The 18444-nt window shown below is 49.3% G+C and overlaps 1 protein-coding gene across 2 annotated transcripts in view; it reads left to right on the top strand.

Annotated features, from left to right (window-relative positions):
* Positions 1 to 15802, top strand: part of LOC146032625 (B-cell differentiation antigen CD72-like) — a 50845-nt gene extending 35043 nt beyond the window's left edge. For both annotated transcript variants that reach the window (XM_083158503.1, XM_083158505.1), the window contains exons 6-7: positions 13583 to 13641; positions 15558 to 15802. In XM_083158503.1, the coding sequence (XP_083014629.1) occupies positions 13583 to 13641; positions 15558 to 15744 (246 nt within the window). In that variant the 3' untranslated portion in view covers positions 15745 to 15802. The remainder of the gene's footprint in view (positions 1 to 13582; positions 13642 to 15557) is intronic.
* Positions 15803 to 18444: the final 2642 nt, after the last annotated feature.

Genomic DNA, 18444 nt, shown 5'->3' with positions numbered 1-18444 from the left:
CTTCCCCCCAGTTACAGAGAGAGACTACATTGACGGTGCTGTGTTATCACCCGGCTTAGTACATCTGCCCCCAGTTACAAAGTGACACTACAGGGACAGTGCTGTGTTATCTCCCGGATTAGTATATATTCCCCCAGTTACAGAGTGACACTACAGTGACAGTGCTGTGTTATCACCCGGATTAGTACATCTGCCCCCAGTTACAGAGACACTACAGTGACAGTGCTGTGTTATCACCGGCTTAGTACATCTGCCCCCAGTTACAGAGTGACACTGCAGTGACGGTGCTGTGTTATCATCCGGCTTAGTACATCTGCCCCCAGTTACAGAGACACTACAGTGACAGTGCTGTGTTTTCACCCGGCTTAGTACATCTGCACACAGTTACAGAGACACTACAGTGACGGTGCTGTGTTAATATCTGGCTTAGTACATCTGCCCCCCAGTTACAGAGAGAGACTACAGTGATGGTGCTGTGTTATCACCCAGCTTAGTACATCTGCCCCAAGTTACAAAGTGATACTACAGTGATAGTGCTGTGTTACCACCCAACTTAGTACATCTGCCCCCAGTTACAGAGTGATACTACAGTGATAGTGCTGTGTTATCACCCAGCTTAGTACATCTGCCACCAGTTACAGAGACACTACAGTGATGGTGCTGTGTTACCACCCGGCTTAGTACATCTGCCCCCAGTTACAGAGTGATACTACAGTGATGGCACTGTGTTAACACCCAGCTTAGTACATCTGCCCCCAGTTACAGAGTGATACTACAGTGATGGTGCTGTGTTATCACCCAGCTTAGTACATCTGCCCCCAGTTACAGAGACACTACAGTGATGGTGCTGTGTTATCACCCGGCTTAGTACATCTGCCCCCAGTTACAGAGTGACACTACAGTGACGGTGCTGTGTTATCACCTGGCTTAGTACATCTTCCCCCCAGTTACAAAGAGAGACTACAGTGACGGTGCTGTGTTATCACCCGGCTTAGTACATCTGCCCCCAGTTACAGAGTGACACTACAGTGACTGTGCTGTGTTATCACCCGGCTTAGTACATCTGCCCCCAGTTACAGAGTGACACTACAGTGACGGTGCTGTGTTATCACCCGGCTTAGTACATCTGCCCCCAGTTACAGATACACTACAGTGATAGTGCTGTGTTTTCACCCGGCTTAGTACATCTGCACCCAGTTACAGAGACACTACAGTGACGGTGCTTTGTTATTATCTGGCTTAGTACATCTGCCCCCCAGTTACAGAGAGAGACTACAGTGATGGTGCTGTGTTATCACCCGGCTTAGTACATCTGCCCCCAGTTACAAAGTGACACTACAGGGACGGTGCTGTGTTATCACCCGGCTTAGTACATCTGCCCCCAGTTACAGAGTGACACTACAGTGATGGTGCTGTGTTATCACCCGACTTAGTACATCTGCCCCCAGTTACAGAGTGACACTACAGTGACTGTGCTGTGTTATCACCCGGCTTAGTACATCTGCCCCCCATTTACAGAGACACTACAGTGATGGTGCTGTGTTATCACCCGGCTTAGTACATCTGCCCCCCCATTACAGAGACACTACAGTGACGGTGCTGTGTTATCACCCGGCTTAGTACATCTGCCCCCAGTTACAGTGACGCTACAGTGACAGTGCTGTGTTATCACCCGGCTTAGTACATCTGCCCCCAGTTACAGAGAGAGACTATAGTGAGGATGCTGTGTTATCACCCGGCTTAGTACATCTGCCCCCAGTTACAGAGTGACACTACAGTGACGGTGCTGTGTTATCACCCGGCATATTACATCTGCCCCCAGTTACAGAGACACTACAGTGACGGTGCTGTGTTATTACCTGGCTTAGTACATCTGCCCCCAGTTACATAGACGCTACAGTGACAGTGCTGTGTTATCACCTGGCTTAGTACATCTGCCACCAGTTACAGAGACACTACAGTGACAGTGCTGTGTTTTCACCCGGCTTAGTACATCTGCACCCAGTTACAGAGACACTACAGTGACGGTGCTGTGTTAATATCTGGCTTAGTACATCTGCCCCCCAGTTACAGAGAGAGACTACAGTGATGGTGCTGTGTTATCACCCGGCTTAGTACATCTGCCCCCAGTTACAAAGTGATACTACAGTGATAGTGCTGTGTTACCACATGGCTTAGTACATCTGCCCCCAGTTACAGAGTGATACTACAGTGACAGTGCTGTGTTACCACCCGGCTTAGTACATCTGCCCCCAGTTACAGAGTGATACTACAGTGACAGTGCTGTGTTACCACCCAACTTAGTACATCTGCCCCCAGTTACAGAGTGATACTACAGTGATAGTGCTGTGTTATCACCCAGCTTAGTACATCTGCCCCCAGTTACAGAGACACTACAGTGATGGTGCTGTGTTACCACCCGGCTTAGTACATCTGCCCCCAGTTACAGAGTGATACTACAGTGATGGCGCTGTGTTATCACCCAGCATAGTACATCTGCCCCCAGTTACAGAGTGATACTACAGTGATGGTGCTGTGTTTTCACCCAGCTTAGTACATCTGCCCCCAGTTACAGAGACACTACAGTGATGGTGCTGTGTTATCACCCGGCTTAGTACATCTGCCCCCAGTTACAGAGTGACACTACAGTGACGGTGCTGTGTTATCACCCGGCTTAGTACATCTTCCCCCCAGTTACAAAGAGAGACTACAGTGACGGTGCTGTGTTATCACCCGGCTTAGTACATCTGCCCCCAGTTACAGAGTGACACTACAGTGACTGTGCTGTGTTATCACCCGGCTTAGTACATCTGCCCCCAGTTACAGAGTGACACTACAGTGACGGTGCTGTGTTATCACCCGGCTTAGTACATCTGCCCCCAGTTACAGAGACACTACAGTGATAGTGCTGTGTTTTCACCCGGCTTAGTACATCTGCACCCAGTTACAGAGACACTACAGTGACGGTGCTTTGTTATTATCTGGCTTAGTACATCTGCCCCCCAGTTACAGAGAGAGACTACATTGATGGTGCTGTGTTATCACCCGGCTTAGTACATCTGCCCCCAGTTACAAAGTGACACTACAGGGACGGTGCTGTGTTATCACCCGGCTTAGTACATCTGCCCCCAGTTACAGAGTGACACTACAGTGATGGTGCTGTGTTATCACCCGACTTAGTACATCTGCCCCCAGTTACAGAGTGACACTACAGTGACTGTGCTGTGTTATCACCCGGCTTAGTACATCTGCCCCCCATTTACAGAGACACTACAGTGACGGTGCTGTGTTATCACCCGGCTTAGTACATCTGCCCCCCCATTACAGAGACACTACAGTGACGGTGCTGTGTTATCACCCGGCTTAGTACATCTGCCCCCAGTTACAGTGACGCTACAGTGACAGTGCTGTGTTATCACCCAGCTTAGTACATCTGCCCCCAGTTACAGAGACACTACAGTGATGGTGCTGTGTTACCACCCGGCTTAGTACATCTGCCCCCAGTTACAGAGTGATACTACAGTGATGGCGCTGTGTTATCACCCAGCATAGTACATCTGCCCCCAGTTACAGAGTGATACTACAGTGATGGCGCTGTGTTATCACCCAGCATAGTACATCTGCCCCCAGTTACAGAGTGATACTACAGTGATGGTGCTGTGTTATCACCCAGCTTAGTACATCTGCCCCCAGTTACAGAGACACTACAGTGATGGTGCTGTGTTTTCACCCGGCTTAGTACATCTGCACCCAGTTACAGAGACACTACAGTGACGGTGCTGTGTTAATATCTGGCTTAGTACATCTGCCCCCCAGTTACAGAGAGAGACTACAGTGATGGTGCTGTGTTATCACCCGGCTTAGTACATCTGCCCCCAGTTACAAAGTGATACTACAGTGATAGTGCTGTGTTACCACATGGCTTAGTACATCTGCCCCCAGTTACAGAGTGATACTACAGTGACAGTGCTGTGTTACCACCCGGCTTAGTACATCTGCCCCCAGTTACAGAGTGATACTACAGTGACAGTGCTGTGTTACCACCCAACTTAGTACATCTGCCCCCAGTTACAGAGTGATACTACAGTGATAGTGCTGTGTTATCACCCAGCTTAGTACATCTGCCCCCAGTTACAGAGACACTACAGTGATGGTGCTGTGTTACCACCCGGCTTAGTACATCTGCCCCCAGTTACAGAGTGATACTACAGTGATGGCGCTGTGTTATCACCCAGCATAGTACATCTGCCCCCAGTTACAGAGTGATACTACAGTGATGGTGCTGTGTTTTCACCCAGCTTAGTACATCTGCCCCCAGTTACAGAGACACTACAGTGATGGTGCTGTGTTATCACCCGGCTTAGTACATCTGCCCCCAGTTACAGAGTGACACTACAGTGACGGTGCTGTGTTATCACCCGGCTTAGTACATCTTCCCCCCAGTTACAAAGAGAGACTACAGTGACGGTGCTGTGTTATCACCCGGCTTAGTACATCTGCCCCCAGTTACAGAGTGACACTACAGTGACTGTGCTGTGTTATCACCCGGCTTAGTACATCTGCCCCCAGTTACAGAGTGACACTACAGTGACGGTGCTGTGTTATCACCCGGCTTAGTACATCTGCCCCCAGTTACAGAGACACTACAGTGATAGTGCTGTGTTTTCACCCGGCTTAGTACATCTGCACCCAGTTACAGAGACACTACAGTGACGGTGCTTTGTTATTATCTGGCTTAGTACATCTGCCCCCCAGTTACAGAGAGAGACTACATTGATGGTGCTGTGTTATCACCCGGCTTAGTACATCTGCCCCCAGTTACAAAGTGACACTACAGGGACGGTGCTGTGTTATCACCCGGCTTAGTACATCTGCCCCCAGTTACAGAGTGACACTACAGTGATGGTGCTGTGTTATCACCCGACTTAGTACATCTGCCCCCAGTTACAGAGTGACACTACAGTGACTGTGCTGTGTTATCACCCGGCTTAGTACATCTGCCCCCCATTTACAGAGACACTACAGTGACGGTGCTGTGTTATCACCCGGCTTAGTACATCTGCCCCCCCATTACAGAGACACTACAGTGACGGTGCTGTGTTATCACCCGGCTTAGTACATCTGCCCCCAGTTACAGTGACGCTACAGTGACAGTGCTGTGTTATCACCCAGCTTAGTACATCTGCCCCCAGTTACAGAGACACTACAGTGATGGTGCTGTGTTACCACCCGGCTTAGTACATCTGCCCCCAGTTACAGAGTGATACTACAGTGATGGCGCTGTGTTATCACCCAGCATAGTACATCTGCCCCCAGTTACAGAGTGATACTACAGTGATGGTGCTGTGTTATCACCCAGCTTAGTACATCTGCCCCCAGTTACAGAGACACTACAGTGATGGTGCTGTGTTATCACCCGGCTTAGTACATCTGCCCCCAGTTACAGAGTGACACTACAGTGACGGTGCTGTGTTATCACCCGGCTTAGTACATCTTCCCCCCAGTTACAAAGAGAGACTACAGTGACGGTGCTGTGTTATCACCCGGCTTAGTACATCTGCCCCCAGTTACAGAGTGACACTACAGTGACTGTGCTGTGTTATCACCCGGCTTAGTACATCTGCCCCCAGTTACAGAGTGACACTACAGTGACGGTGCTGTGTTATCACCCGGCTTAGTACATCTGCCCCCAGTTACAGAGACACTACAGTGATAGTGCTGTGTTTTCACCCGGCTTAGTACATCTGCACCCAGTTACAGAGACACTACAGTGACGGTGCTTTGTTATTATCTGGCTTAGTACATCTGCCCCCCAGTTACAGAGAGAGACTACATTGATGGTGCTGTGTTATCACCCGGCTTAGTACATCTGCCCCCAGTTACAAAGTGACACTACAGGGACGGTGCTGTGTTATCACCCGGCTTAGTACATCTGCCCCCAGTTACAGAGTGACACTACAGTGATGGTGCTGTGTTATCACCCGACTTAGTACATCTGCCCCCAGTTACAGAGTGACACTACAGTGACTGTGCTGTGTTATCACCCGGCTTAGTACATCTGCCCCCCATTTACAGAGACACTACAGTGACGGTGCTGTGTTATCACCCGGCTTAGTACATCTGCCCCCCAGTTACAGAGACACTACAGTGACGGTGCTGTGTGATCAACCGGCTTAGTACATCTGCCCCCAGTTACAGTGACGCTACAGTGACAGTGCTGTGTTATCACCCGGCTTAGTACATCTGCCCCTAGTAACAGAGAGAGACTACAGTGAGGATGCTGTGTTATCACCCGGCTTAGTACATATGCCCCCAGTTACAGAGTGACACTACAGTGACGGTGCTGTGTTATCACCCGGCATATTACATCTGCCCCCAGTTACAGAGACACTACAGTGACGGTGCTGTTTTATTACTTGGCTTAGTACATCTGCCCCCCAGTTACAGAGACGCTACAGTGACGGTGCTGTATTATCACCCGACTTAGTACATCTGCCCCCAGTTACAGAGACGCTACAGTGACGGTGCTGTATTATCACCCGACTTAGTACATCTGCCCCCAGTTACAGAGTGATACTACAGTGACGGTGCTGAGTTATCACCCGGCTTATTACATCGGCCCCCAGTTACAGAGACGCTACAGCGACGGTGCTGAGTTATCACCCGGCTTAGTACATCTGCCCCCAGTTACAGAGACACTACAGTGACGGTGCTGTGTTATCACCCGGCATATTACATCTGCCCCCAGTTACAGAGACACTACAGTGACGGTGCTGTGTTATTACCTGGCTTAGTACATCTGCCCCCCAGTTACAGAGACGCTACAGTGACGGTGCTGTATTATCACCCGACTTAGTACATCTGCCCCCAGTTACAGAGACGCTACAGTGACGGTGCTGAGTTATCACCCGGGTTAGTACATCTGCCCCCAGTTACCGGGCTTTACAATGTAATGACTCATTTTATTCCTTTCTGTAATGATTCCCTGATTAATTCCGGTTTCCTTGTCAGGGTCCATGGGTCCCACAGGGGACATCGGGGTTGTAGGCGGATCCAGGGGGTCCGAGGCACCAATCAGCGAAGCTCTTAAAGGTTTTACCCAGCATGCCCGGGCCCTCTCCCCTACAACCCCGCCTCCAGGCTACTGCCGCCAGTTTTTAGTTGGTGCCTGCAGGAAGCAGACGCACCTGTAATCAGCAGGAATCACCTCTTTGAGGTGATTCCAAAAGAAGCTTTTTTATTTTTAAAACAGCTGCTACGGTGGCAGAAGCCGCCTTGCGGCAGAGTCGCTCCCCGCCGTCAGTGATTGACAGCGGAGTGAGCGTCTCCTTCACTCCTCCCGGCGCCGACCTCCTCAGAACAGCTTGAGGCAGACGGCGGAGGCGACGTCAGCGCCTAGCACCGCCGGACGTCGCTCTCCTGACAGCGTGGCCGGACCAGGAGCAGGTAAGGCTTCCTAAGGAAGCACTAATCGCTGTCCTGCCGCGGCGCGCTGGGAGACGCCCGCGGTGGCTGGCGTGGGCACTCGCTTCGGCCAGGGATCCCACTAGACCACCGGGGACAGAGCAGCAGGCTGGGCCTGGGGGGGACCCATTTTTAAGTAGCTCTTATGCTCCGGTGGGGGAAGTCCAGCAAGGGGAGGTGGCGTTTGGCCTGCAGCCCCTCCCCCAGCTTTGGCGCCAATCTCCTCGAGGTCTGCCGTCCATTAGCTGAAACTGTTTGTGCCCGCCCCCCCTCTCTTGGACCAGCGCCATTACAGCAGCACGCAGGTCTCCAGAGGTCGGGCACATCTCTCTCCCCTGTGAAACCGGCTACAGGCTAAGTAGTGCTTTTCACAGCCACCCTCATTCCCCCTTTGCTCTATAGAGTACTGTGGTTGATATAGGGTGTGTTTGCTCATCTATATTGCCTAATATAGTGTGTATGTGACTTTGTGCTAGTACTTTCTTTTCCTCTGTCAGTTTTTTTCTCAAACTGTCCACTTTATTCTAAGTGAGGTTTTTACCTCAGAGGTCACATACTGTCAGTGGATCACTCTAGGTCCTCTTCTACTGAGTTACCTACTGTGCACTGTTTCCCCCCCTATTAGGAGTGTGTTCACTATGTCCAAACGGGGGCGCAGCCAGACAGAATCTCCCTTGCTCTTGTCTTGCAAGAGCTGCGCTGCAGGTCTGTCTGACATGGATGTCATCCAGGATGGGCTATGTGTCAATTGCTTTACTCCTCCTGACCATCCCCAGCCCTCAGGGGCACCCCAGCCACCATGGGCAGCCTTTCAACAGCTGTTGGGCACCCTGGTGGATCGTCTCCCTAATGCTATAGCACCCCCTGTAGTACAGCCCCCCCCTCCATGGGTGGATGCTTTGTCGACCACGGTGCAGACCTTGCAGCAGACTACGGCAGCTATGCAGAAGCTACTGCCACTCGCTGCACAACCCAGTAGATCATTGATAAATCCGTTGCTACCGGTAACCAGGGATGGGTCTGATGACACAGACGATGGCGGGGATGACCCCGATAATGCAGACCCTGATAATGGGGAGGACATCATACCTGATGACAACCCTACGGACCCTTCCGCTTCTCAGGCTGAAACCCCTGACATAGCAGGCCTTATTTATGCTATCCGGGAGGTTCTTCTGTCAGATGCAGACGAACCTGAACCCACTGCTAAGACCAGGGACGTCTTCAAAAAGCAGAAGGTAGTCAAAGCCCAGTTCCCTCATTCTGATCATTTATCAGAAATCAGGAGAGATCAATGGGAGGCCTTAGGGAAGAGAGCCAACATATCTAAAAAGATGTTGGCTAGATACCCGCTACCTCCAGAGGATTGTACCCCTTGGGAAATCCCTCCCACAGTGGACGCGCACGTGTCCAGGCTGGTTAAACCATCCGTGCTCCCGGTAGCCTCAGGGTCAGCCCTGAAGGACCAGACAGACAGGCGTCTGGAAAACGCTCTCAAGGCAGCCTTTTCTTATGCAGGGGCAGTGCAGAGGCCTACAATTGCAGCTACTTGGGCGGCAAAGGCCATTTCTCCTTGGTTGCAAGTGATAGAGGATGAGTTGGCCCCAGTCGCATCTGAGGATGCAAGGCTGTGTATGCAACACATCAAACATGCAGCAACATATATTATGGATGCTATGTCGGACGCCGGCACTCTAGCTGCCAGAGCCTCCGCCAGTTCAGTGCTGGCACGCCGGATTATCTGGCTTCGGTCATGGAAAGCGGACCTAGAATCCAAAAGGACTCTGGAACTCTTACCCTTTAAAGGGGAAAACCTGTTTGGGGAGGAGTTAAATAAAATTGTGGCCTCCTTAGCGTCAGCTAAGACAGCCTGCCTCCCTACGGCTCTACCTCAAAGGCCTAGAACCCAGTTCTTTCGGCCCTTTCGCCCTCAAGGCAAGGCCAGAGGCCAGTCCTATACCAGACCCTCGCCCGCTCATAAAACTGGCAAACCCAAACCCAAGCAGCCTTGGGCCGCCAGACAGGCTCCCCCCAAGGCCGACAAGCCTTCAGCATGACGGGGCCAGCCTCCCACAGACGGACCCCCAAGTGGGAGGCAGACTCCTGTACTTCGCTCACCAGTGGCTGTCCACCACAAAGGATGCCTGGGTGAGGGAGGTAGTGTCGCAGGGGTACGCCATATCTTTCTCAAAGCCTCCCCCAAGAAGGTTCTTTTGCACAGGTCTCCCTAGAGACCCATGCAAGGCAGAACACTTGAGGATCATCCTACAGACCTTACTTCGGTCGCGGGTCATTGTTCCAGTGCCAGGGCACCAGAGAGGCCTCGGCTTCTACTCAACCCTGTTTCTGGTGCCAAAACCAAATGGAACATTCCGTCCCATTTTAAACCTCAAAGCTCTGAACAAGGTGGTAAAAGTCACAAAGTTCAGGATGGAGACCTTGAGGACCATTATCCTGGCCCTAGAGGAGGGGGACTTCATGGTCTCTCTAGATATCAGAGACGCATACCTCCACATCCCCATCCTACCGGCCCACCAGAAGTATTTGCGCTTCGCTATTCTGAAGAGTCACTACCAGTTTCAGGCCCTCCCATTCGGCCTTGCAACAGCGCCAAGGATTTTTACAAAAGTGATGGCTATAATGGCAGAAATCCTGCACAAGCAGGGGATCAGGGTCTTCCCCTACTTGGACGACCTGTTGATTGTAGCCAAGTCACCAGAGGTCCTAACATCCCACTTGCAGATAACAGTCTCCACATTACAGGATCACGGGTGGCTCCTCAACTGGGAGAAATCTTCCACGATCCCCTCCCAGAGAATGTTGCATCTGGGAGCTTTACTGGACACCAGAGCCCTGCGTCTGTTTCTCCCAGACGACAAGGCCAGGGACTTAATACAGAGAATCCAGATCTTTGCTCAGAAACCAAGAGTCTCGGTTCACTGGGCCATGAAAATATTGGGGAGGATGGTGTCCACATTCGACATGGTCGAGTGGGCCCAGTTCCACTCCCGTCCGCTCCAGGGCCTGGTCCTGGCGAAATGGGATGGCCTACCACAACACGTCAAGTCGACGTTTCTCACTCTAACACAGGAGGTCAAAGACTCGCTCCTGTGGTGGGAACAGATGGACCACCTAAACCAGGGGAGACTATTCTGGTTCAGAGAATGGATAGTACTAACCTCCGACGCCAGCCTGCGAGGCTGGGGGGCAGTAGTAGGATCCCGGTCCTTGCAAGGCGTCTGGACCGAACCAGAATCTCGATTATCCATCAATGTCTTAGAGATTCGAGCAGCCTACAATGCCCTTCTTCAGTCTCAGGATCTGTTGCAGGGAAAACCTGTTCAGATCAGGTCGGACAACGCCACGGCGGTGGCATACATAAACCGCCAGGGAGGAACACGAAGTGTTGCCGCCCTCCGGGAGGTCTCCAGGATTCTCACCTGGGGGGAAGAACATCTCCTAGCCCTGTCGGCAGTCTTCATCCGAGGAGTCCTGAACTGGGAGGCAGACTTTCTGAGCCGACAGGATATCCACCCGGGGGAGTGGTCTCTACACCCGGAAGTGTTTGTCAGTCTGACGCAAGTCTGGGGCACCCCAGATGTAGACCTCATGGCGTCCAGACACAATTTCAAAGTCCCATGCTTCGGAGCAAGGACCAGGGATCCGCAGGCCTACTTCACGGATGCCCTGTCCGTACCGTGGAAGTTTCATCTCCCATACGCGTTCCCTCCGATAAACATGATCCCCAGGGTGATCAGAAAGTTCAGGCAGGAAGGAGGAACCCTTCTTCTCATCGCGCCAGACTGGCCACGCCGACACTGGTACGTGGACCTACAACAATTGTCACACCAGTCCCCCTGGCCATTGCCTCTTCGTCAAGATCTGTTGAGCCAGGGGCCGTGTCTTCATCCAGACCCTCAGCGCCTGTCTTTGACGGCGTGGCTCTTGAAATTGCCTTATTAAAGGGCAAGGGTTTTTCTGACAAGGTGGCTAGGACGATGATCCAGGCTCGCAAGCCAGCATCTTCAAAGATATACTACCGGACTTGGCATTCCTATTTTTCTTGGTGCAATTCTAATAAATATGATCCCAAGATTTTCAAAACAGCCAGGATATTGGCCTTCCTTCAAAATGGATTGGACTTAGGACTAAGATTGGCTTCTCTGAAGGTCCAAATCTCAGCCCTTTCAGTATGGTTTCAGAGGAAGATTGCATTCTTACCTGACATTCGCACATTTCTACAGGGAGTAGTACACATACAGCCTCCCTTTGTCCCTCCCACGAATCCTTGGGACTTATCTTTAGTGCTTCAAGCTTTAACCAAACCACCGTTTGAACCACTATCATCAGTGGAGCTTAAATGGCTGACAGTCAAAACTGTCTTCCTCCTGGCCATTGCCTCCGCACGCAGGGTGTCGGATCTTTCCGCACTGTCGTGTAAATCACCCTTCCTGGTGTTCCACAGTGACAGGGCAGTGTTACGAACAAGGTCTTCTCATCTGCCTAAGGTGGTGACAAAATTCCATGTCAACCAGGAAATCGTGGTACCTGCATTCACCTCAGATGACCTTTCATCTGATGAAAAATTGCTTGATGTGGTCAGAGCTTTGACCGTCTATATCGACCGCACTAAATCGGTCAGGAAATCAGATTCCCTCTTTGTGTTATATGGCTTTCACAAGAAGGGTTGGCCAGCGGGTAAACAAACTATTGCCCGCTGGATCCGCATGGCTATACAACAGGCATATCTTCTGTCTAACAGGCCCATTCCGGTTGCTATCAGAGCACACTCTACTAGAGCGGTTGGGCCTTCATGGGCAGCGAGCAGGGGTGCTTCTGCCGAACAGCTGTGCAAGGCTGCAACGTGGTCATCCGTCCAGACATTCATTAAGTTCTACGCCTTTGACACGTTCGCCTCCCAGGATGCCTCCTTCGGTCGTCGGGTTCTGCTGACACCTCAGACAAATTCCCTCCCTTAATTACGGCTTGTGACATCCCCGATGTCCCCTGTGGGACCCATGGACCCTGACAAGGAAAAGGAGAGTTATGGTAGACCTACCTTTGTTAACTCCCTTTCCTTGAAGTCCATGGGAACCACAGGGCGCCCACCCTTTAAATTTGCCACTGAGGTTCACCTTTATGTGATGTTCTGATACTGTGACCTGTTCTGACCAGTCCAGAAGTATGTATGAGTTCTGGGCATATGTGTTCTCTGTCCTCTTCTCTTCTCCGCTTCCTGCTCTCGGCTTGTTACCAAAAACTGGAGGCGGGGTTGTAGGGGAGAGGGCCCGGGCATGCTGGGTAAAACCTTTAAGAGCTTCGCTGATTGGTGCCTCGGACCCCCTGGATCCGCCTACAACCCCGATGTCCCCTGTGGTTCCCATGGACTTTAAGGAAAGGGAGTTAACAAAGGTAGGTCTACCATAACTCTCCTTTTCCTGAGAATTACAAGTTACAACCGAAAAGAATCCAGGGAATAATAATAATAATAATAATAATAATAATAATGATATTTATATAGCACTTTTCTCCCAATAGGACTCAAAGTGCTTCACACATTGTCTTTACAGCTCGAAATACAAAACAAGCTTAACAGTAGATGTCAGTGAAATGCTTGAGTAAATAAGTATGTCTTTAGTCTATTTTTAAAGGATTCTATAGTGGGCGCTTCTCGCACTGTGCGAGGAAGAGAGTTCCACAGAGTTGGAGCAGCAAAGTTGAAAGCTCGACCCCCAGATGAATTCAGGGAGATTCTGGGTACTGTTAGTCGTCCTTCTTCAGTGGATCGTAGTAATCGAGTAGGACAGTAAAGAATCAGCAGCTGTTGCAGGTACCTTGGGCCCTGGTCATGTAGGGCCTTTAAAGTGAGTAAGCCAATCTTGAAAACGATTCGCCATTTTACAGGTAGCCAGTGAAGGGCGTAGAGAATGGGAGTTATGTGGCAGGAGCGGGGCTGGTTAGTTAATAGTCTGGCGGCTGCATTTTGTACCAGCTGCAAGCGGTGCAATTCTTTTGCTGGAAGACCCAGGTAGAGAGCATTGCAGTAGTCTAGTCGTGATGATATAATCACTGGATTATTCCCATTCCATTATAACACATTTTTGAACATTATTTTTAGGATTTTCTTGGAGAAGAACGAGCAGACTTCTGGGTCGCGGCGGAACATGCAGCCAGCAAGTAGGTCCTCAGCCTGACTCTGTCACACTACTGTATGTTTTGGGCCATTTTTCAAATAATATTTGCAGCTAATTCACACTTTCCGAGGTTATCTGCAAATGTTACGTATAACTGGAATGTATCAGGAGGGACCTCAGCAGTAATCTCCGATCCCTCCTGCAATCCCTACTGCTCCACCGGCCGGCCATATCCCCCATAGGTTACTGGATACCGGGGCATTGTAGTCTATGCATACCTCCCAACTGTCCCAATATTTTGGGACATTCCCGCGTCCCTGCCGCCGGCAGTGTCCGGCAGGGGGTGGGGGGGGGCAGTTGGGACCCCCCCTGTGGTCCGTGAATAGACGCTGTGCACATGCGCACAGCGTCTATTCTTGCAAGCAGAGGGGCCGGGGGCTGTCTAGCAGCTCACAGAGCTGCTGGCCATGCCCCCACCGCGGCGAAAAAAAAACGGTCAGTGCCGTGACAGGTCACGACCCCCCAAAATTTGGGAGGTATGGTCTATGGGTTACAGATTGCACTGCTTAATAAATCCTTGCAATGTCTGTCCTTCTCTACCACCCCAACCATACAGGAATCATGGTACTCGCGCTGCTTGCCCACGCCACTGGTTCGGAGATGTATTAGAGAGGCTGGCGGACTGAGGAAGATGAGGACAGGAAATGATCAGACTAATTAGCTATTATTATTATTATTATTATTATTATTATTATTATGATACCACGTTTCTGACTGATACGTCGTCCTTAGCTCTTACAGTCTTCCAGTCTGTGGGATGAAATGTTCTCTGTACACAATGCACTATCCATTCCCGGCACTACCCAGGAATAAAGAGGGACCCGTGTGTATGACATGAGCCACCCATCAGGGCGTGCGTGATCGCAGCGGCTCCCTCGCATTTACACACCGCGATTGCAGAATATGCGCATCTTTCCGAGTCCCGCTCCGTTGTGTAAGAATAAGCGGTACTTGTATACTATCACGGCTCCCACGATGGGCATCGTGTAGGAAAAAATTGCATCGCATGCCATCGCGATGCGATGCGATGGCATGCGATTTTGATCACAAATGCATCCAAATGCATTTAAATTAGTAGCAAACATGTTAAATGCACCCCAAATGTCATTTTTCACACTGTACCACCCCCACTATCAACGGCAACCCGAAGCGTGACGAGCGCAGCAAGCCCGCGAGGGGCGGCGGTACGCGTCCTACGACCTTTTCATAACCCCACTAACCACGTCGGCGTGGAGTTGAGAATAGAAAGTGTGGCGAGCGCAGCGAGCCACCGAGCCCGAAGCGTGGCGAGCGCAGCGAGCCCCGCGCGGGGACACGGACACCTGTGAAGCCCGCGTGGGGACGCGGACACCTGTGAAGCCCGCGAGGGGACGCGGATACCTGTGAAGGTATCCGCGTCCCCTCGCGGGGCGCGCTGCGCCTGCCACACTTCGGGTTTGGTGGCTCGCTGCGCTCGGCACACTTTCTATTGTCAACTCCACGCCAGCGTGGATAGTGGGGGTATGAAAAGGTCGTAGGACGAGTACCGCCTGCGCTCGCCACGCTTTGGGTTGGCGTTGATAGTGGGGGTGGTACAGTGTGAAAAATGATATTTGGGGTGCATTTAACATGTTTGCTACTAATTTAAATGCATTTGGATGCATTTGTGATCAAAATCGAATCGCATCGCATCGCATGCGATGGCATGCGATTTTTCACACAAATTCATAAAAAACCCGTAAAAATCGCATCACATCGCATGCCATCGCATGCCACTACATATGACATGCGATGGCATGCGATGGGAGCCGTGATAGTATACAAGTACCGAATAAGCTGTTGCAGACACATGAATTAGGCCCTCTGTCTCTGTAACGCTTTCTCTATGTGACATACAATATAACCACATTTACTTTACAGATCAGGGTATAAGAATTGTTGGAAAATGAACAGAGGAACATTGGTGACGGATCGGTGCAGTGTCCGGAAGAGGTGGATCTGTGAGAAACCCCTTGTTCTAGCTGCAAATCCTTCATATTACTGGCGGTATGAATTTACGTTGTACGGCGCCGAGTATTACTGTAACGAAAAACCTAACTATGGCTAAGTGATACAGCATCTGCATTTTGTGTATACTGTATATGTGTCTGTATATATACTGTATATCTGTCTGTATATATACTGTACTGTATATATACTGTATATGTGTCTTTGTATATATATATATATATATATATATATATATATATATATATATATATATATATATATACAGACACATATACAGTATATATCCAGTACAGTATATATACAGACAGATATACAGTATATATACAGACACATATACAGTATATATATACAGACACATATACAGTATACAGTATATATACAGACACATATACAGTATATATACAGACACATATATATATATATATATATATACTGTATATGTGTCTGTATATATACTGTATACTGAATATGTGTCTGTATATATACTGTATACTGTATATGTGTCTGTATATATACTGTATACGGTATATGTGTCTGTATATATATACTGTATACTGTATATGTGTCTGTATATATACTGTATACTGTATATGTGTCTGTATATATACTGTATATGTGTCTGTATATATACTGTATATGTGTCTATATATATATATATATATATATATATATATATACTGTATATGTGTCTGTATATATACTGTATACTGAATATGTGTCTGTATATATACTGTATATATACAGTATACTGCATATGTGTCTGTATATATACTGTATACTGCATATGTGTCTGTATATATACTGTATACTGTATATGTGTCTGTATATATACTGTATATGTGTCTGTATATACAGTATACTGCATATGTGTCTATATATACTGTATATGTGTATGTATATGTGTCTGTATATATACTGTATATGTGTCTGTATATATACTGTATATGTGTATGTATATGTGTCTGTATATATACTGTATATGTGTCTGTATATATACTGTATATGTGTCTGTATATATACTGTACTGTATATATACTGTATATGTGTCTGTATATATACTGTATATGTGTCTGTATATATACTGTATACTGTATATGTGTCTGTATATACAGTATACTGCATATGTGTCTATATATACTGTATATGTGTATGTATATGTGTCTGTATATATACTGTATATGTGTCTGTATATATATACTGTATATGTGTATGTATATGTGTCTGTATATATACTGTATATGTGTATGTATATGTGTCTGTATATATACTGTATATGTGTATGTATATGTGTCAGTATATAAACTGTATATGTGTCTATATATATACTGTATATGTGTCTGTATATATACTGTATATGTGTCTGTATATATATACTGTATATGTGTATGTATATGTGTCTGTATATATACTGTATATGTGTATGTATATGTGTCTGTATATATACTGTATATGTGTATGTATATGTGTCAGTATATAAACTGTATATGTGTCTATATATATACTGTATATGTGTCTGTATATATACTGTATATGTGTCTGTATGGAACATTCAATAAATACTTTTCTGGACTGTTTTATTTTCTCTATCTCACAAATTTCATACATTAATTAATACTCATGTTTTTACAGCTAAGGGCCTGATTCAGACCTTATTGCTGCTGTGCAATTTTGCAGAGCCCTGCGATCATAAAGCCACCGCCCAGACAGTGTGTAATCCCGCCCCGTGCAGAGCCCTGTGATCAGATAGCCACCGCCCAGACAGAGTGTAATCCCGCCCCGTGCAGAGCCCTGCGATCAGATAGTCACCGCCCAGGCAGTGTGTAATCCTGCCCCGTGCAGAGCCCTGCAATCAGATAGCCACCGCCCAGGCGTTGTGTAATCCCGCCCCGTGCAGAGCCCTGCGATCAGATAGTCACCACCCAGGCAGTGTGTAATCCCGCCCCGTGCAGAGCCCTGCGATCATAAAGCCACCGCCCAGACAGTGTGTAATCCCGCCCCGTGCAGAGCCCTGTGATCAGATAGCCACCGCCCAGACAGAGTGTAATCCCGCCCCGTGCAGAGCCCTGCGATCAGATAGTCACCGCCCAGGCAGTGTGTAATCCCGCCCAGTGCAGAGCCCTGCGATCAGATAGTCACCGCCCAGGCAGTGTGTAATCCCGCCCCGCGCAGAGCCCTGCGATCAGATAGTCACCACCCAGGCAGTGTGTAATCCCGCCCCGTGCAGAGCCCTGCGATCAGATAGTCACCACCCAGGCAGTGTGTAATCCCGCCCGTGCAGAGCCCTGTGATCAGATAGCCACCGCCCAGGCAGTTTGAAAAAACTCAGGAGCCCGAGGTGTGCTCCCCACCACCAGTGCTGTGCCTAAACACGTGCAAAGGAGGCCGTGCGATCGAATGGGTCCGTCTCCTAGGAGACAGGGCCCCGTTTTTCCCCTAACCCCTCTCAACCATAAGGCCGAAGAGGGGAAAATAGGGAACGGTGGGTCCTCTTCGCCGAAGCTTAGAGAGACCCTCATTCCTCAACCCCCGAAAGGGTTAGGACGGTGGGTCCTCCGCACCCCATGGTTTGGAGAGACCCGCAGTGGACTTCCCTCCGCCTTGCGGCTCGGGGTCGTCCTCGGGGGGACCGAAGCTCTCCCCAAAAGGTGAGAGCTTCGGCACATTGGGGAAATGGAAGGCCCGGAAGGGTCGACCACACAACCCAAAAAAACGTGACAAAACTACAAAAAACAAGGAACGTGAAAAGTGACAAACGTGAGAGGGGGAAGAGAAATAAATAATAAAGGACCCTAGCCAG

This window comes from Crinia signifera, chromosome 1, assembly GCF_055691185.1.
Source record: "Crinia signifera chromosome 1, ASM5569118v1, whole genome shotgun sequence".
In the NCBI taxonomy this organism is placed as follows: domain Eukaryota; kingdom Metazoa; phylum Chordata; class Amphibia; order Anura; family Myobatrachidae; genus Crinia; species Crinia signifera.
Note: the sequence above shows the minus strand (reverse complement) of the source record. Positions and strands in the feature narration are given on the sequence as shown.